Source organism: Emys orbicularis, chromosome 4 (genome assembly GCF_028017835.1).
Source record: "Emys orbicularis isolate rEmyOrb1 chromosome 4, rEmyOrb1.hap1, whole genome shotgun sequence".
NCBI classification, from domain to species: domain Eukaryota; kingdom Metazoa; phylum Chordata; order Testudines; family Emydidae; genus Emys; species Emys orbicularis.
In genome coordinates this window covers 51602060-51620218 of record NC_088686.1, presented here as the reverse complement: position 1 = coordinate 51620218, position 18159 = coordinate 51602060, and the positions used below count along the sequence as shown (strand labels likewise).

The 18159-nt window shown below is 39.3% G+C and overlaps 1 protein-coding gene across 1 annotated transcript in view; it reads left to right on the top strand.

Annotated features, from left to right (window-relative positions):
* Positions 1-910: 910 nt before the first annotated feature.
* SCFD1 (sec1 family domain containing 1) overlaps positions 911-18159 on the top strand; it is a 151860-nt gene continuing 134611 nt past the window's right edge. The window contains exons 1-8 of the mRNA XM_065402604.1: positions 911-963; positions 5114-5184; positions 6502-6590; positions 7376-7466; positions 8709-8831; positions 10263-10350; positions 12789-12878; positions 16402-16457. Of these exons, the coding sequence (XP_065258676.1) occupies positions 933-963; positions 5114-5184; positions 6502-6590; positions 7376-7466; positions 8709-8831; positions 10263-10350; positions 12789-12878; positions 16402-16457 (639 nt within the window). The 5' untranslated portion in view covers positions 911-932. The remainder of the gene's footprint in view (positions 964-5113; positions 5185-6501; positions 6591-7375; positions 7467-8708; positions 8832-10262; positions 10351-12788; positions 12879-16401; positions 16458-18159) is intronic.

Sequence of the window (18159 nt, the reverse complement as noted above, 5' to 3'; positions counted from 1 at the left end):
CCCCCGGACGGGGCTTTGACGACCAAAAAGCCGGACATGTCTGGGAAAATCTGGACGTATGGTAACCCTACATTTGGGGATACCCGGATGACTTACAAAAGAGGGCAGCTAAAGGAGTCTTGCAGACTGCTTTCCTAATACAGCTAGGCTAACAACTAATTTCACAGTAGCTATGGGTGAAATATAAAATGTTAAAAGAGCATTCTGGTTGAAGTGTCAAGTATCAGGGGGTAGCCGTGTTAGTCTGTATCTACAAAAACAACAAGGAGTCTGGTGGTACCTTAAAGACTAACAGATTTATTTGGGCATAAGCTTTCGTGGGTAGAAACCTCAATGTGTTCACATAACCTTTTGTTCCTTTCGTCCATGGTGTGTCTTATCCTCTGCGTACGCGCCCATAGGCTATTTCCCCCTATACACGCTATTATTACCCCCTAATTTTACTGCTTCCCCTTAACCAGGATGGAGTATTGGACCCTGGAATTGGTCATTTCTATTCATGGCTTTCACACCGGTTCCTACACAATCCGTCGTTATTCAACAGGCGCAGGCTCTCCGCTCTATGCTAAGGGCAGGTGCGCTTTCTTTTCATTAGAAAAGGGGGCTCCAGGCTAAGAGCCAGGACGGCTTAGAGCGGGGCAGCTCTCTGCGTTAAGGAGGTGAAATAAACAAATCCCCTGCAATGAAATGAACAGAGCCGCTCCCCGCGCACGCCAGCTGTGGGTCAGCAGCGCCAAGCTCCACCCCCGGCTCAGCTCCCCATCTCCACCCCGCCTCCCCGACCAGTGCTCAGGGGCGTGGCCAGGCGGTGAGGGCGGGGCCAGGCGGAGGGTACTGAGGCTCCGCCCCCTCTCGACCTGCCTCCGAGTGCGGCGACGCGCCACGTCGCCCGGCTGGTGCGTCTGCGGAGGTGGGCGGGGCTGGCCGTGAAGATGGCGGCCGGTATCCGGGAGAAGCAGACGGGTGAGGCGCTCTCCCTTCTAGCCCCTGCCGGGCACCAGGAGGCTCGGCCCAGGGCCGTAGCCGTTCCCGTCCGGCGGCGCGAGCAGGGGACTTGCGGCCCCCGGCCGGCCGGTAGCTGTGGCTGTAGGGAGGCGTGTAGCGGCCGGCAGCTGTGGCTGGGGGAGCGGGGGATTCACACACGCCTCTCGCGGGGAAAGGGGTGGCAGCGTGGGGCTTGCCACAAGCGGGGCCCGCCCCCAGGTCCGGGCATTAATTGTTTGTAGGTGGGGCTGTGAAGCCTGGCGCCCCCCGGGGGGCCGCTGCCGTGCCAGCTGTGTAACGCTGGCTTCGGGGGGCTCTCGCCTGACCTCCTCCAGGGGCCCCAGCCGCCGCCCCTCTGCTGTCCGCCACCTCCTCAGTTCCTGTTACCCCAGCGCACCACGGAGCTCGGCTTGCCCCTGATCCGCTGTCCCAAGAGTGGCCCCAACTCTGCCGCGGATTGGAGCTCACCTAGGTGGTACTAGGCAACAGAGGGTCCTGTGGCACCTTTAAGACTAACAGAAGTATTGGGAGCATAAGCTTTCGTGGGTAAGAACCTCACTTCTTCAGATGCAAGTAATGTCCATTGGACATTACTTGCATCTGAAGAAGTGAGGTTCTTACCCACGAGGACATTACTTGCATCTGAAGAAGTGAGGTTCTTACCCACGAAAGCTTATGCTCCCAATACTTCTGTTAGTCTTAAAGGTGCCACAGGACCCTCTGTTGCTTTTTACAGATTCAGACTAACACGGCTACTCCTCTGATACTAGGTGGTACTGTTAGTTCCCAGCGAGTACGGTGGCTGGAAATGGTTAAGAATGGGCTTTCCTGGACCGTTAATGTGACAGAAGAAGACTATACTGCAGAGACTTTTCTGAAATGTAAATAAAATCATAATTGCAGAGAGCCAAGGGCACCAAAATCGCCAGGCTTTGGCCTTGCTGTTGCAGACTATGTAGACTAATGAATGGGTGAGATGGCACAAATTATGGGAAAGAAGGTGGTTGGTAGGTTACATTTGCTGTCTTCTGGAAACAGTTTATCTTTGTTGTGACTATATGTGACCAGAGCAGACAAAATATGGTTTGATGTCAGAAGAACACATTTTTCTTGCATGAATTTGCTGTTAGGATTAAACAAAAGACATAGGAGGCATGAGAGTCCTGGAAAGTCAAGGAGATAGCAAACGTGAGTCTTAAAACTAGGATGAACATTAGAGGGAACTACTATTGACAATAGGGCTAATTAATCAACCTTTTCTTAGACATTAATGTCTCTGTGATGTGCACTTCTACACTTTACCCTTGTGCATTTTCCTTTTTTCTGGTCTTAATTCATCAACAAGACTTTTTAGTCAATTTTCATTCTGTAACTTCTCAAAACTGAGCAGCAGTAATAATACTGAAGTTTCAATCATTTGTTGTTATTTAACCATATATATAAATGAGGGAAAATCGAATGAGTAATCCAGGTTTGTAGAGCCTTGAGCCATCTGTTGGAAGGTACTGTTAGAACGGGAAGCATGTTGCATCATAATCCTGTTTATTTCTTTTCCTTGCTGGTGATTTCACCAAAACCTTGGTGCATCTTCTGGTCATCTCTCATCTTGACAATTGCAATAGTTGCTTTTCAGGTATCCTGGACTCACATTGGTGCCCTGTGAGTTTATTCAACACATTTTTTCTAAAATCATCCTCCTTGTTTTTTCTATGCTAACCATCTCAACCTACTTACTGTAGCCTATACAGGAATTCAAGATCTCCTTCAGTCCTTGTTATTCCCTTTCTGTGCCTTAATCTCTTCTCCTATTTTATCCCTTCAACCAGTACCTACTCTAGTGCAGTTTGATATTCTTTAATTTCCTTAAACTACAAGCAATTCCATCCTTCGATGCTGCTTTATTTAGTTGTCATCCTTGATCCATTCTGCTGTACAACCACCTCCTCCTCCTCCCGCATTTCTCCTCATTACTCATTTATTTCAGTCGGTGTCACTAAACTCCACGTTTTCTTCTGCTCTGGACACAATCCATGAATCCTCATTAATTTATTGTAAAAATCCAGAGCAACTAAAAAGATGCATCAGTATACACTTTATGAACTTTGAGTGGTGTAATCTTCATCTCCCAGTATCCCTGCCTACTGTTTGATATTTCTCAATGTGGTCAGTCTTAATTTAGATTGTAGACTCCTCAGAGAAGTTACCTGTAACTTATTAATAGGGCCCTACTAAATTCAGGGTCCATTTTGGTCAATATCACGGCTATAGGATTTGAAAATTAGTCAATTTCATGATTTCAGATGTTTGCAGCCACAGGAGGTTCCCGGAGGTGGGTCTTATCGCCCCCGTGCTGCTGGGAGCACCCTAGCCGGGGTCTTCTAGCTGATAGTCCTGGCCAGGCTGGGGAGGGACAGGACTTATTCTTTCCCTGCATGGCCACTCTCGGGGGGGAGATCAGACCCACCTCTGGGTACCTCCCCCGGCTGCAGGGCACTCCTAGCAGTACAGGGGAGACCAGACCCACATCCAGCAACCTCCTGTGGCTGCAGGAAGCTCCGGGGCTGCTGAGGTAGTAATATTTATTTATTTTTATTTATTTTTCTGTCCACATTTTTGTGGGGCTCCAGCAGAAATGGTAAAAAGAGTGCCTCTGCCCACATAATCTTCAGCATTCTTTTGGTATTTTCAGATTTATTTTAGTATACCCTTGTTGGAATGACACATCACATATTAAAATTTGATTTGTTGCTTGAGTCAGAAATTAAGCATTTTTCAATACATACATGTATTTTAATTCTAAACTTCAGTAATTTATGAATATCTTCTTTCCTTTGGCTATCCAATCTTCCATCTTCTAAAATCCACTCACAGTATTTAACTTGCTCATCACCTGTAGAGTGAATTCCAGACTGCATGCTGTGTGAAATATTTCCTTTTTATTAGTTCTAAATTTACCTGCCATAACTTAACAATTACTACTTTTTCTTTAAAGGTGCACACATTCCAGTTGATATGGCTACTTCCACCTTTTCATGTTCTCTGTATATATAAATATCTTCTTTCTGTGTGTTCCATTCTATGCATCCGATGAAGTGGGCTGTAGCCCATGAAAGCTTATGCTCAAATAAATTTCTTAGTCTCTAAGGTGCGTACTGCTGTTTTTTGCACATTCCAGTGTGCTCCCACTTTTCAATATGGCAGTGCCCACCATCTGTTTGTGAATTACTGTAGTCTGCCTTGATTATCTTAAGAAACTTTTTGGCCCTTATGTTTGGTGTTCTTCCTGCTATATGAAATGCTAGAAAGGTAACTTTCCTTGTTAAAAGATGGAAACTTGCTAAGAGATTGGGGAAGCCATAGATCTAATGGACAGAGCTGAGCTGAGTTGTGTGAACCATTCTGGCAGCTGTTCTAATTAACAAAATTTTCATGAGGCTACAATTTGTCCCAGTGATAGGAAGAAGAGATTCTGTCTTCAGGTTTAAAAACTCTTTTTTCATTCTGTCAGCAATAGTTGAACTTCATAAATTCATGTTGAGATCTATTGTTCTTGACTTAACTCAAAGATTATATGGCTGGTGATGGGATACTTGATGGGGAGGTCTCTGAGTTACTACAGAGAATTCTTTCTCAGGTGTCTGGCTGGTCGGTCTTGCCCACATGCTCAGGTTCTAACTGATTACTATATTTGGGGTTGGGAAGGAAATTTCCCCCAGGTCAGATTGGCAGAGACCCTGGGGTTTTTTTTGCCTTCCTCTGCAGCATGGGGTACGGGTTACTTCCAGGTTTAAATTAGTGTAAATGGTGGATTCTTTGTAAGTGGAAGTCTTTAAATCATGATTTGAGGACTTCAGTAACTCAGCCAGGAGTGGGTGGGTGAGGTTCTGTGGCCTATAATGTGCATGAGGTCATACTAGATGATCATGATGGTCCCTTCTGACCTTAAAGTCTATGGAAAAAAGGAATAAAAATTGTCGTCTTGCTTTGGACCTTTGGCAAAAACCAATACTGAACTAAATTACAAAAGCATCTTTTGTCCTTGGAAACATATTTGGTCTCAAAGGTTATCAAGGAAAAAAGTAAAACTAACATAGTAGTAATTGGATGTTTTTATCGCACTATTTTTCAGTGGCCTTGAAGCGTATGTTGAATTTTAATCTTCCCCCTATTAAAAACAGCACAGGAGAACCTGTATGGAAGGTAAGAGAAACTACTTGACTTATTCTAAAAGGCATCCTTATAATATGTCCGAAAGTTTAGATTATCAGATTTTAATCAATTGGAGGTAAAAATCTGGCAACTGTTAGGTAAACATCAGACCAAGTGTTTATGGTATATTATAGTAGTAACCTGCAATTTCTGACAATTTGTCCGGCTTTGAGAAAATTAACGTTTTATAAGCACTTTCTTTCCATTGGGCTGACGCTTTTTTAATTATTAAAATAGTTTAATTTCTTTACACTTGAAAACAAACCATAGTATTGGCGCAAAAGAGTAGAATTGGGTGTGAGGTAGTAACAAATCATTGAAAGTGTATACGTTTCCTTTTAAAAAGTTTTTGTTTTAATCTAGACACTTGGTTGCACATAGTTTGATTACTTTCACCAATTATCTTCTGAAAATTTGTCATGAAAAAGTCACCTTTTTCAGGCCATGTTTCCAGTGACATACATACAACCTAATTATGATGTGATGTATTTAGCCATTGTGCACAGGAAAAACTGAACAACTGTAGCAGACTGTGTAATTCTCTTTAAACAATGCCTAGCCTTTTCTCCTTTGTGTTGTCAATAGTGTTTGTGCTGTTCTTGTACTTAAATTCTTTTACGCTGTAAGGGTTTCTATCCTATGTATTATTCATATAGAGAATTGCACATTCTGGTTGATGGAAAAGATACGTGTTTAAAAGTACAGCATCTTAAAGAAGCAATGCCTAACTGAAGTTCTAGGAAAACCTATTATATATTTTAAGTGAGAACCTGAGAAGAAACTAAGTGGAAGAAACTTAGGACCTATTGGGGTCCAGTGACAAAGACTCATTTGTGACATGTGGGCAATCATTGGCAAAAATTCAGAATGAAATAGGTAGAAATGGGAAAGAGAAAGGAATTCAAAGGAAGAAACTGAATTTTTAAAGTAGTAAATCTAGGGCAAGTGGAGTCCAAGATTCCTTCATTACTGTTTTTTCAATATGGCATTCTGGAATAATTTTAATTATTGATATTTTCCTTCTCTTCTTCCACTCAGTCCTGTACCATCAGTTTTCTCTTTTTCAGATGAGAGGAGTTGACCTTTTTGCACTTCACAATAATTACTTTTCTGGAGGTAGAGCTTCTTGTTTGACTGACATGAAGCACTGATTCTGGCAAGATTTCTCCATCTTTCTTTTTTACTCATTTTGTTCTTTTTCTGCTTTATTGTCTCTTAGTAAACAGTAATGATAGGAAGAACTTACAACATTTTAATAAAATTTTCATATTAAGAAATATTTTAACATTTTCATCTTACATTTTATAGGTTCTCATTTATGACAGATTTGGCCAAGATATCATCTCTCCTTTGCTGTCAGTGAAAGAGCTGAGAGACATGGGCATCACCTTGCATCTGTGAGTACTTTGTGCATACATTTGTTAGTTATATCTGTTTACTTACACTTCAAACCATGTATCAACAACTCCAGTTGTTTATATTCTGAAAAATCACATACAAAGTCTTTTGAATCAGTACACAAAATCCAAAGGCGCTTTTAAAAATTTAATTGAAGATTCTGTTCTTACCTCTGCCCAAAATCCAGTAGGAGTATTGTGGCTAAAGGATGGGTAAAGTTATCAAACTAATCAGAAGAATTTCCTACACAGTGGAAGATGAGGGACTTCCTCTCAAATAAATAAATTAAAATAAAATAACCCAGTATTCTTCTTCAAGTATTTATCCACCTTGATCCCACTATGAGTTTGCATGTTCATGAGAGAGGATTTTTTTTGTCAAGGGCATGTTGAGGATGTATGTGCATCCTATGTTCCCTTGCATTTCCTTCTGGCCCCCATAAAGGGCTGAGTAGTGGGCCCAACCACCTCTCAGTTCCTTCTTATCCTTCAGAGAGACAGAACTTAACAATATCCACCTGCTACCCTGGAGCTCTCAACTGTTAATTTAGGGTTAGTGTTCATCTAGCAAGTAATTTTTTTTTATTTTTGAAATAATTGACCATTGTGTGTGTGTGGTGATATTGCTGAAATCAAGCTTCATAAGACATAAAGACGAATTCTAGAAAATTGGATGTGCAGGAAGTCATACTAAACATTTTATTTTCTGATGTTCATAGTATTGAGTGAATGGGAAGAGAAGCAACAGTAACTAGAAAGGCAACTTAGTTTTGATTTTCCCTTAGGCTTTTGCATTCTGATCGAGATCCTATTCCAGATGTTCCAGCAGTATACTTTGTAATGCCAACAGAAGAAAATATTGACAGAATGTGCCAGGTAACTACTTTGCACACTTAATGTTTGAAATAGTAGTCTATATCTAATTCATGTGAGTTTATGAATGCACCTTTTCCCAAATTTTAACATACTGCATGTATTAATCTATATTTACCACAAAAAGGAATTGTCTTATAAAAATATTTCTGTATCCAAACTGTAATTTGTGAAGCTGATGTTTCCCAGAACTTTAAGAGCGAGCAATAGCCGGGAGGGGGAATGTAGTTGTGGGAAGAGAGTGATTTGAACATAGGCATCCTTGCTGGTTGTGCTCTGTGGTGCAGTCTGTATTTGGGTAGAATAGTAGAGCCATATGCATTGTTGAATAGCTTAAGTTTCATTTCCTTGCTTTTGATGTTTTGTGTTAAGTATGTTGTGTCCAGTGTTGGAATTATTATTTATGAATATTAATAATTCAGGGCACCACCAGACATTACCACAAAAATTCCTTTATTAAGTCCAAAGGCCAAAGGCCAGATGATAGTTGTGTGATTGCTTTAAATGTGCTTTAAAAAACCCCCCTAAATAATAAGCAATACAGTAACACACATCTGTAAGCATCTGATCAATTATAGTCACAGATGGACCAGACCAGAGAATAGTCCTTTCATCCTGATTTGTCCCAGCATGATTGGAGTGGTTCTGATGATGAACCTTCAGATTCATGGCTCCTTATACACTTCAGTTAACTTGCTAGCTTGAGCAAAAACCTGTTTGAAGTAGTTTATCATTGGTGCTGTCCTTCCTCCAAAGCCTTCCTTTCTTACCTCCTCCCCTTCCTTGCTTACCTGCAGAACAATGGGAAAGTTTGTGCTTGCTTCTTTTAAGACAGTTTTTTCTTTGTCTTGTTACTGCAGCCTTTTGTTTTATTAATTACTTTTTGAACCATGCATTCTTCGCACATTACATTCTGGTCTTATAACTTCTTATTCTCACCATCTTCCTTTGATGATTAGGGCCTTTTCCTACATACCAGCAAATATATTATTTTCTTAACCAAACTTACGATAACTTTACTTCTTTAATTTCCTAAGTATCCCTGCAGCTTGCAACCTCAGTTAATATGCAATACAATGTTTTTATGTATCAACAGTCCTCTACGCACACCAGAATAATTTAATTTCAATGATAACTAGAACAATAGATAATACAAATTCTCAGATTTTTAAGAAGTATCTTCATTTTTAGCTAGATGCTCTTTAGTACCTATTGAGAGTAAAAGCTATTAATTTTTGCTTTCAGGATCTTCGAAATCAGCTTTATGAATCGTATTATTTAAATTTTATTTCTGCCATTTCAAGAAGTAAACTGGAAGATATTGCAAATGCTGCCTTAGGGGCTAGTGCAGTAACACAAGTAGCGAAGGTAAGAAATTTCTGAAGGCTATGATATTAAGGGACCTTCACTTTTAAAAACTGCATTTTTTTAATGTTTCACAAAGCATTTAGCATTAAAATAGTAATGAAATATAAATGTTCATTTCATTTGGGCTGATCTAATATCCTTTTAGCTTCATTTTTCTGCTCCCAAAGTGACATAAATAACTTGTGATTGCAATCTTTGTTGGAAATAGAGAATGTACAACTGGAATGAACAGACAATCCATGCACAAATTATATTTAAAATTATCTGCTAAATTATAAAAAAGGAGGAAACTTAGAGTAAAGATTGACGTGCAGCAGACATATCAAAGTTGTATATTTCTGAATAACTCTTTTCATATTTCAGATCACATTATTCACTTTCTCTCCTTATTTTTATAGTTTACAGTTGGGGAGAGAGGAGCAGTTACCAAATTTTTAATTCAACTCAAATAAGAACTACTTGTTAAACTTTAATAGCCACATCCTCAGTTTGTGTAAATTGGTATATCTACGTTGGCTTCAGTGCTCAGACATCTGTTTCCTCCCTTTAATGCATTACCTAGATATTTGTATTTTCCATTATTATTTTTCTGAACATAGGAATAAACAAAAAGTGTATTACAGCAAGCTCATGATAGGTTTAGGGTTATTTATTTATGAAATTATTTCATCATTTTGTGAAGATGAACATCTTTCAGTGCAGCCAGATTGAGTGCCATGCACCTCAACAAAAGGAAAAGCCAAATTTTTATAGCTTTTATTAGTAGATTAGTGCCCTAGAAACATTTAATATTTGTTTATTCTTAATAGTTTTGAACAGCACCCTCTAAGATATTTCAGCTGTAGTTGTATCTTATCCGTGACAAAATGGGGAGCCTGGGCAGCTGCGCGTGGCTGGGAGCTCTAAGGGCCCCCACCACCTGTGGGGGCTTGGAGCTCCAGGGTCTCCCTCTGCTGGGGGCTTTGAGCTGTGGTGGCCCACAGCTGTGGGGGTTCCCCCTGCTGCCAGCAGCGGCCAGGAGCTCTGGGATCCCTCTCCAGCTGCCCAGGGTGGCCGGGAGCGGCAGGGGGTCGGTGGCTGGGGATCCTGCAGCTCCCAACCAGCACTGGCTCAAATCATGGAGGTCTTTGGAAGTCATGGATTCCATGACTAAATTGCAGCCTTAGTCATAAGAACTGCCATTCTGGGTCAGACCAATGGTCCATCTAGCCCAGTATCCTGTCTCTGATAGTCGCCAGTACCAGAACTTCAGAGGAGTGTACAGAACAGGGCAGTTGGAATGATCCACCTCTGTCTTCCCCTCCTTGCTTGTCAAAGATTTAGGGTCATCCCAAGCATAGGGTTGCATCCCTGACTATCTTGGCTAATAGCCATTGGTGGAACTAAACTCCATGAAGTTATCTAATTCTTTTTTTGTCCCTTAATTTGTAGGTCTTTGATCAGTATCTCAATTTCATTACTTTGGAAGATGATATGTTTGTATTGTGTAATCAAAATAAGGAGCTCATCTCATATCGTGGTAGGTAAAATTTCATTTGTATAACATTTGTTACCATTGAATAGTTAAAATGTAAGCTTACTCTGAAGTCAAAACAATATCTAATAATGATCTCAAATGAGTTCTGTTCTGTAACTGAGGATTTCCAATTTAGCAGATATATAAATCTAAAATCTTTATCTGTTTTAAGGCCAAAAGAGATCTCTCTGATGAGTTAATCTGACTTCACAAGAATTAACTAGAAGTGGGGTTCAAAACTATTCAGATACATGTTAATAGGATCTTAAATCCAGCAAGCTCCCTCCATCCTGAGCCCTGACCTGTCTTCTTCTTCCCTCTCCCCCCCGCCACTCTGTGGAAATGGGGTAAAGGACTAGGGGGAGGAGGGAGCAGCTCCAAGGCAGAGGGCAGGAGCAGCACGTGGCAGTGGGGGGAGGGACAGCTGAACTGCCTGGCAATTGATAGCCTGCTGGGCGGCTGCCGCACAGGGAACTTAGGGGAGCTGATAGGGGGGTTGTCCGTCCCCCCTGGTTCCAAGCCCCCACCAGGTAGCTCCAACGGGCTGCTCTTCCTGCAAGCAGTGGACAAAGCAGGTGGCTGCCAAACAACGTTATCAGGGAGCATTGCACAACTTTAAATGAGCACATTCTCTAATTGATCAGCAACGAAACAACGTTAACTGGGACGACTTTAAGTGAGGAGTTACTGTATATGTTTTTTTAGTGGCAGAAGAGAATTGTCTTAAATGTAGACATTTTTAAAGAATATTGAACATTTCTAAAAAAAAATAAAATTTGAAATTAGTGCTCCAAATAGAAAAATCTACTGCAGAGGTTTTCTGTATAGGTTTGTATACACTCACAGGGCTTATTTACACATGGAGTTATTCAGGAACAGGTATTCTTGAATAACTCTTTGTATAGACACTCTTATTCCAGAATCCAGTGAGTTGGAACCAGCTTAGAAATTGGCTAACAAGTCAGTTTTTAGAGTCACTCTTCATTAGTTTTGTGCATGTGTGCGTGCTACATATTTATTCAAGTATTAGTCATGGAGAACATAACTTCTTGAACAGAAGCACCTAAAAGTCTGAGGTGCAGATGTTTGATCCTTGCTTATTTCCTTGTACCAGCGATCTATTAAGGTGGCTGGAAGATCAGAGAGAGGATAGTTTTCTAATTATGACAGGAGTCCTTTGGGTTGTCTAAGCAATGACCAGTCATTACATACTTTTTCCCCTATCAACTTGTTAGAATGGGTCCACCCAATTTTTTGCTTGATTTCTAAACAAATACGTTTTTCAAAATTCAAACGCTGTAATATTCTGTAGATTTCTATTAAGATATTATGAACATAGAGCAGGGTTCCCAAACTTGGTTCGCGGCGTGAGCCGGGCCACCGCTTCCCGCAGCTCCCATTGGCCGGGAACGGCAAATCGCGGCCACTGGGAGCTGCAAGCAGCCGTACCTGCGGACGCTCAGGTAAACAAAGCGTCTCACAGCCCACCAGGGGCTTTCCCTGAACAAGCCACGAACCAAGTTTGGGACCCCCTGAAATAGAGTAAACTAACTTCACAATCTTTTCCTGCCCCACCAAAAAAAAAAGAAAATGTACACATAACCAGCTTAGGTTTGTTGTGCAAAATGATGATTGTTACCACAGTGTCCTAAATAAATAGAAGTTGGTAGCCAGGTTGTCTAATACTGTTTATATTAGAACTAGAAATATTAGTTAAAGATAAAATGTATTACTGCTACAGTAGAGCAGCTAGAGGGAAGGTTTGTGTGTGTGTTTCTGTTTTACACAGAGTTTGTGTGTGTGTGTGTATCTCCCTATCTATATTATAAAATACTTTGGAATTATCCCTGGATCAGAAAATTAGCATGCAGATTGTCATTGATAGCAAAATGTTTTTTAAACCATTAATGGAGTAATTATTATATTATGTTACAGACCATTGAGTTTGGAACTTTCTTAATATATAAAATAACATTGTAATATCTGTACAGATACAGAATTTGTATTCTCTAGATAGCACAGTGTCTTCCACCTCAGGAACCTGGTTTCCAAGTGGACGTTAGTCCAAAATCACCACACACATTGTCTTGATTCTCTGTCTCCGCCCATAGCTGCGGTAGTAATAGGGTCAGGTCAGGGTTGACATGTATTGTAAGAGATGTGGAGGAAGATTGCACAACATTGGTTTTGATCTAACCAGTAAAACTAATTTCTTCGTTTTTCCATTATTCGTGACTTTAAAAAATTAATTGGGAGCAGGAGTGGAAGCATTAAGTGGGGCCTTCATCACAGCTTTCTTACTTGGTCACTTCTTCAGTGTTGATGACTAAGAGTCACTGTTTGGCTGCTGTAGGAGATTTCCTCACTGAGAGTGTTGTGTATTGTAGAGATTGCTTTAGACTGCAACTACACTTTTTTTTCTTTATTTTACAATGTTTTAGCCATTAACAGACCAGATATAACGGACACTGAAATGGAGGCCATTATGGACACTGTGGTTGACAGTCTCTTCTGCTTTTTTGTTACACTTGGTAAGTTTACAAGTTCCAGTATATTTCTCAGTGCGCTGTCCCTTCTAAGAGATCTGCATTTTCAATTACATATTGTAAGTCTCTAAACTTCCACGTATGCAGCCTGAGAGAGGAAGTAGGGTCAATGCAAGACACCTGGATTCTGTTTGATATGAAAGTTTTGGCCAGTCACTCGACCTGTGTGTTGCTCTGAAAACACTGTTGAATAGGCAGTAATTCCTACCTCATATAAGAGCGGAGTCTTAGTGTCTGAAAAATTTTGTTTTGAGATTCTTGGATGAAAGATGCTGTAGGAAAGGAAGTGCAAGGTGTGTGTTTAATATTTTTCACTGAAAACTGGATATTCTTTGAACTCAATCTCATAATTCACAACAACCTTTACCTTATTATTTTAGTCATGTCCTACACAGAGTTTGCGATTGTGAAGGTTATTGAAGAGGCTTTCCTAGTCTACTGTAGATTTTTTTGAGCTATTTCTAAACCTCTCTGTTTGTCATAGTCATGACATCTGTGACACAAACCATGACTTTTAAGGTGGGTTTTTCAGAAGTGCTTATTGTTGGCATAAATCTGCTGGTGTTTAAGTCATCGGTAAAAATGCCCCTGCTTCAGTACTTCGTGCTGGAAACTGCTTAATTAGGAACAGAGCTGGGCGAATGCTGAACAATTTTGAAATTCCCACCCTTAATATTTTTCATAAAAGTTCATGGTCAGTAACACCATAACTAGCTTGGTCATGGAGTGTTTTTAATTTTATGAAAATATTAGTTAAATATTTTAAATAATTCATATTGTAAAATAAAGGATATGTTCCATGACGTCTCCTTTTCTTACGATAAAATTACTGTCCTTTTTTGCCATGACAAACAACCAATCTTGATGACAACCAGCAAAATAAAATCTCTTATTCTGAGATTTTGAGAGATTGTCAGGGTTTTTGCTAATAAACAGAAGTTTTGTTAAATAGCATACAAGGTATTATCAATGTTTGTCATTAATGGCTGGATAACTGTCGAAGAAATTATTGAAAGGTGTACGTGTCCATTTTAATAACAACTCAGTGAGTAAAATTTAACATGCTTAAAATTATAAACACTGAAGTGCTAAATTGACAGCTTTCAGATTTACTTCCCTTTTCACTGCCTAAAATTGTAACTTCTTGAGGAGGAGAGTTTAGCATCCCGTAGGGCGCTCAGAAATTAGAAGGATCCTTTGAACCTGTTGAATGCCTTAGTTTCTGTGGCAAGAAGTAAAGTGTATCTACAAAGCCCCTTGAATCTTCAGCGTTTCAACTTACATGTATTTAAAAATTCACTATATGACAAGTGAAGCCTGAAATTCCAATGGAAAAATTTATTATTCCCCTGCATTGAGTTGCAACCCAGATCTTGCAGTATTGTGGTAATGGAAGAGACCCTATCAAAAGCAAAAATAACTAAGCAAATTTAATCTATTTGATTGTCTAATCAGAGAGAAATGAAAAAGTAAATAAACAGCATAAATAATGTAAATTAGATTTTAAAATTTCATAACTTTTAATTAGGGCTGTAGGTTAATCGCAGTTAACTCGCACGATTAACTGAAAAAAATTGTGATTAATCGCACTGTTAAACAATAGAATACCAATTGAAATTTATTATATTTTTGGATGTTTTTCTACATTTTCAAATATGTTGATTTCAATTACAACACAGAATACAAAGTGTATAGTGCTCACTTTCGATTATTATTATTTTTATTGCAAATATTTGCACTGTCAAAATGATAGACATATAGTATTTATCAATTCACCTCAGACAAGTAATGTAGTGCAATCTCTTTATCATGAAAGTGCAACTTACAAATGTAGATTTTGTTTTGTTATGTAACTGTTTCGTTTTTTGAGTGCAATGTAAAACTTCCTAGCCTACAAGTCCATTCAGTCCTAATTCTTGTTCAGCCAATCGCTAAGACAAATAAGTTTGTTTACATTTATGGGACATAATGCTGCCCGCTTCTTATTTACAATGTCACCTGAAAGTGAGAACAGCCATTCGTATGGCACTTTTGTAGCTGCCTTTGCAAGGTATTTAAGTGCCAGATATGCTAAACGTTCGTATGCCCCTTCGTGCTTCGGCCACCATTCCAGAGGACATGCTTCTATGCTGATGATGCTTGTTAAAAAAATAATGCGTTAATTAAATTTGTGACTGAACTCATTGGGGGAGAATTGTATGTCTCCTGGTCTGTTTTACCCACATGTTTTACCCACATGTTTTACCCACGTATATTTAATGTTATAGCAATCTCGGATGATGACCCAGCATGTGGTGTTCGTTTTAAGAACACTTTCACTGCAGATTTGACAAAACTCAAAAAAGGTACCAATGTGAGATTTCTAAAGATAGCTACAGCACTTGACCCAAGGTTTAAGAAGCTGAGAGGGATGAGGTGTGGAGCATGTTTTCAGAAGTCTTAAAAGAGAACACTCCGATGCGGAAACTACAAAACTGAACCACCAAAAAAGAAAATCAACCTTCTGTTGGTGTCATCTGACTCAGATGATGAAAATGAATATGCATCGGTTCGCACTGCTTTGGATCGCTATTGAGCAGAACCCATCATCGGCATGGACCCATGTCCTCTGAAAGGGTGGTTGAAGCATGAAGGGACATATGAATCTTTAATGCATCTGGCACATAAATATCTTGCAACGCCGGCTACAACAGTGCCATGCAAACACCTATTGTCACTTTCAGGTGACATTGTAAACGAGAAGTGGGCAGCATTATCTCCTACAAATGTAAGCAAACTTGTTTGAGCGATTGGCTGAACAAGAAGTAGGACGGAGTGGACTTGTAGGCTCTAAAGTTTTACAATGTTTTATTTTTGAGTGCAGTTATATTTTTGTACATAATTCTACATTTGTAAGTTCAACTTTTATGTTAAAGAGATTGCACTACATTATTTGTATTAGATAAATTGAAAAATACCATTTCTTTTGTTTTTTACTGTGCAAATATTTGTAATAAAAAATAATATAAAGTGACCACTGTACACTTTGTATTCTGTGTAGTAATAGAAATCAATATATTTGAAAATGTATAAAACATCCAAAAACATTTATATAAATGGTATTCTATTATTCTTTAACAGTATGATTAATCACGCAATTAATTTTTTTAATCGTTTGACAACCCTACTTTTAATACCCGCATGTGGGATAGGTAAGAGAACTGGTTTTTTTGAATATTTTAGCTGGCAATCCCTGTAACTCTCAATGTACTGCTAATATATATTTATAACATGATTTTAAGTATTTATCATTCTTACTGAGTTTTTATAATACTTTGTTTAAATGTATTGATATGAACCATTTTTTGTGATCTCATAGATAATGACTACTAGAGCCATACTTGATATACAGTTTAGACAGCGTGTTTTGAAAATTTGGCACCCCAAATCAGTTGCTTTAAAAAATAAAAACCACAGCTTTGCAGTATAATTATTTATGACCTGGAAATTATAATGTATCTTTTAATAGGAGCTATTCCTATAATCAGATGCTCAAGAGGAACTGCAGCAGAAATGGTGGCAGTGGTAAGAGTTTTAAACACTATTTAAACACTATGATTGTTTCAAATAAATCTCCTAATAGCATTTTATTTTTATTTTTTACAACCCTGAACATTTAACATCAACGAGGAAAACTGAAAGAAAATGTCCAGGTTCTCGTTCCTGATATTGCTTCCACAGAGCCTCATTGTAGAAGTTGTGTGACTAGTCACACAAACACAGAATCTTTTGAAAGCAGGCTCTGGTGGGTGGAGGTACACATGTCTCTCCAGCCCAAACAGTCCCTCATCTTTTCCTTTTCCACTAGACATAGCACCTAGGAATGTATTCCTGCCTGCTGTGTCAGATGGTAGTTAGTCTTGTGTAAATAATTGTAGACGTACTTTTTAGTTAATGGTTGTAGGTTTTAATGTGCTTGTTTGGATCTCCGGATCCCATCAGAATTTGTGCAATGATCATAGAGTGAAGTATTTTGGGGTATGTAGATTGGGAATGAGCTAATAGTAAGCAAAGGTAATTGGAGAATGAGTACAGTAGATGATTGCTTTGTTGATAAATATTTAGAGAGAGCCTCCTTCACTTAGAAGATTTGTCCCTTTAAGCTGATAAAACTTTAATTTCAGCTACAGTTATCCTTATCTAAATATGCCTTATATGACCTAATTAGACACATTATTATAAATAATGTTAAAATTATGTAGGTAAAATATTTTATCTGTATTTGGCTTATGAAAAGTCTATGGAGAATTAATGACTAAAACAGCCTTTCAAAATCCAGCTAAGACAGGGCAATAGGAATCTTTCCCATGTGAATGGAAATAATAGCAGCTTCAACCTTTAAAATATGACTGACCCAAATGTGCCAATGCAGCAGATGCTGGCATAGTGAGAACTGTTGTGGTATGCTGTCAGACCTATAGGATTCACTCTTCCTTAGTTTGACAACAGTGAGTGATGAAGCAGCTGCAATGACCTATGCTGAATTCTTTGGGCTTCCCATACCCTGAATAATATAGAGAAAATGAATGGATCGTTTAGACTCTCCTTTCCTTTGGCCAGACCTTTTCCCTCATTACCTCCTTGACAGCTGAAGCCACCTCTGCAAGCCTGCTCCTGGAGCTGGCCCCAGATACCTGATGCCTCACTGCAGCAGTCTTCCCCTCAGGTCTACAAATGGGAACCTAGGTTACTTGGCTGCTTATATCTGTCTCCTCCTTTTTAAAAACAAAAAAATCAATGGGGGGTAGGGAGGGAGAAAGGGAGAGATCCAAATAACTCCCAAAACAACAAAGGGAGTGTTGTAGAACTTCTGACTCCAGCTTGGAGACTGCTGGAAAGACTTTAAAACAAAACAAAACACTGTTGTTTTTAGTTACTTAGTCGATAGCACATCTGAAATGTTTCACAAGACTACAGCTTCAATTTTTCACCTCTTTAATGACATCAGATTAGAGATGTGATTTTTTTTAATAGAATATAAAATTAAATGGTAACTGAACTAGTTTTGTTTGCAAGATCCTAGAGAGAGTGATAGTAGATCCTTATACTCAGGCTGCTTAACATTTTCTGTTATAAAATATTCTTGTGATCTTATCAAAGAAAAGGTCTTGCACCTCCGTTATTTACAGCAGCAGACCTTTGATATTTGGCAAGGGGAAACAACCCTCAGATTAGAGAAGTGCCTCTTCTTTGTCCTATGAATTCCATTCAGCTATTGCTGAGAGAG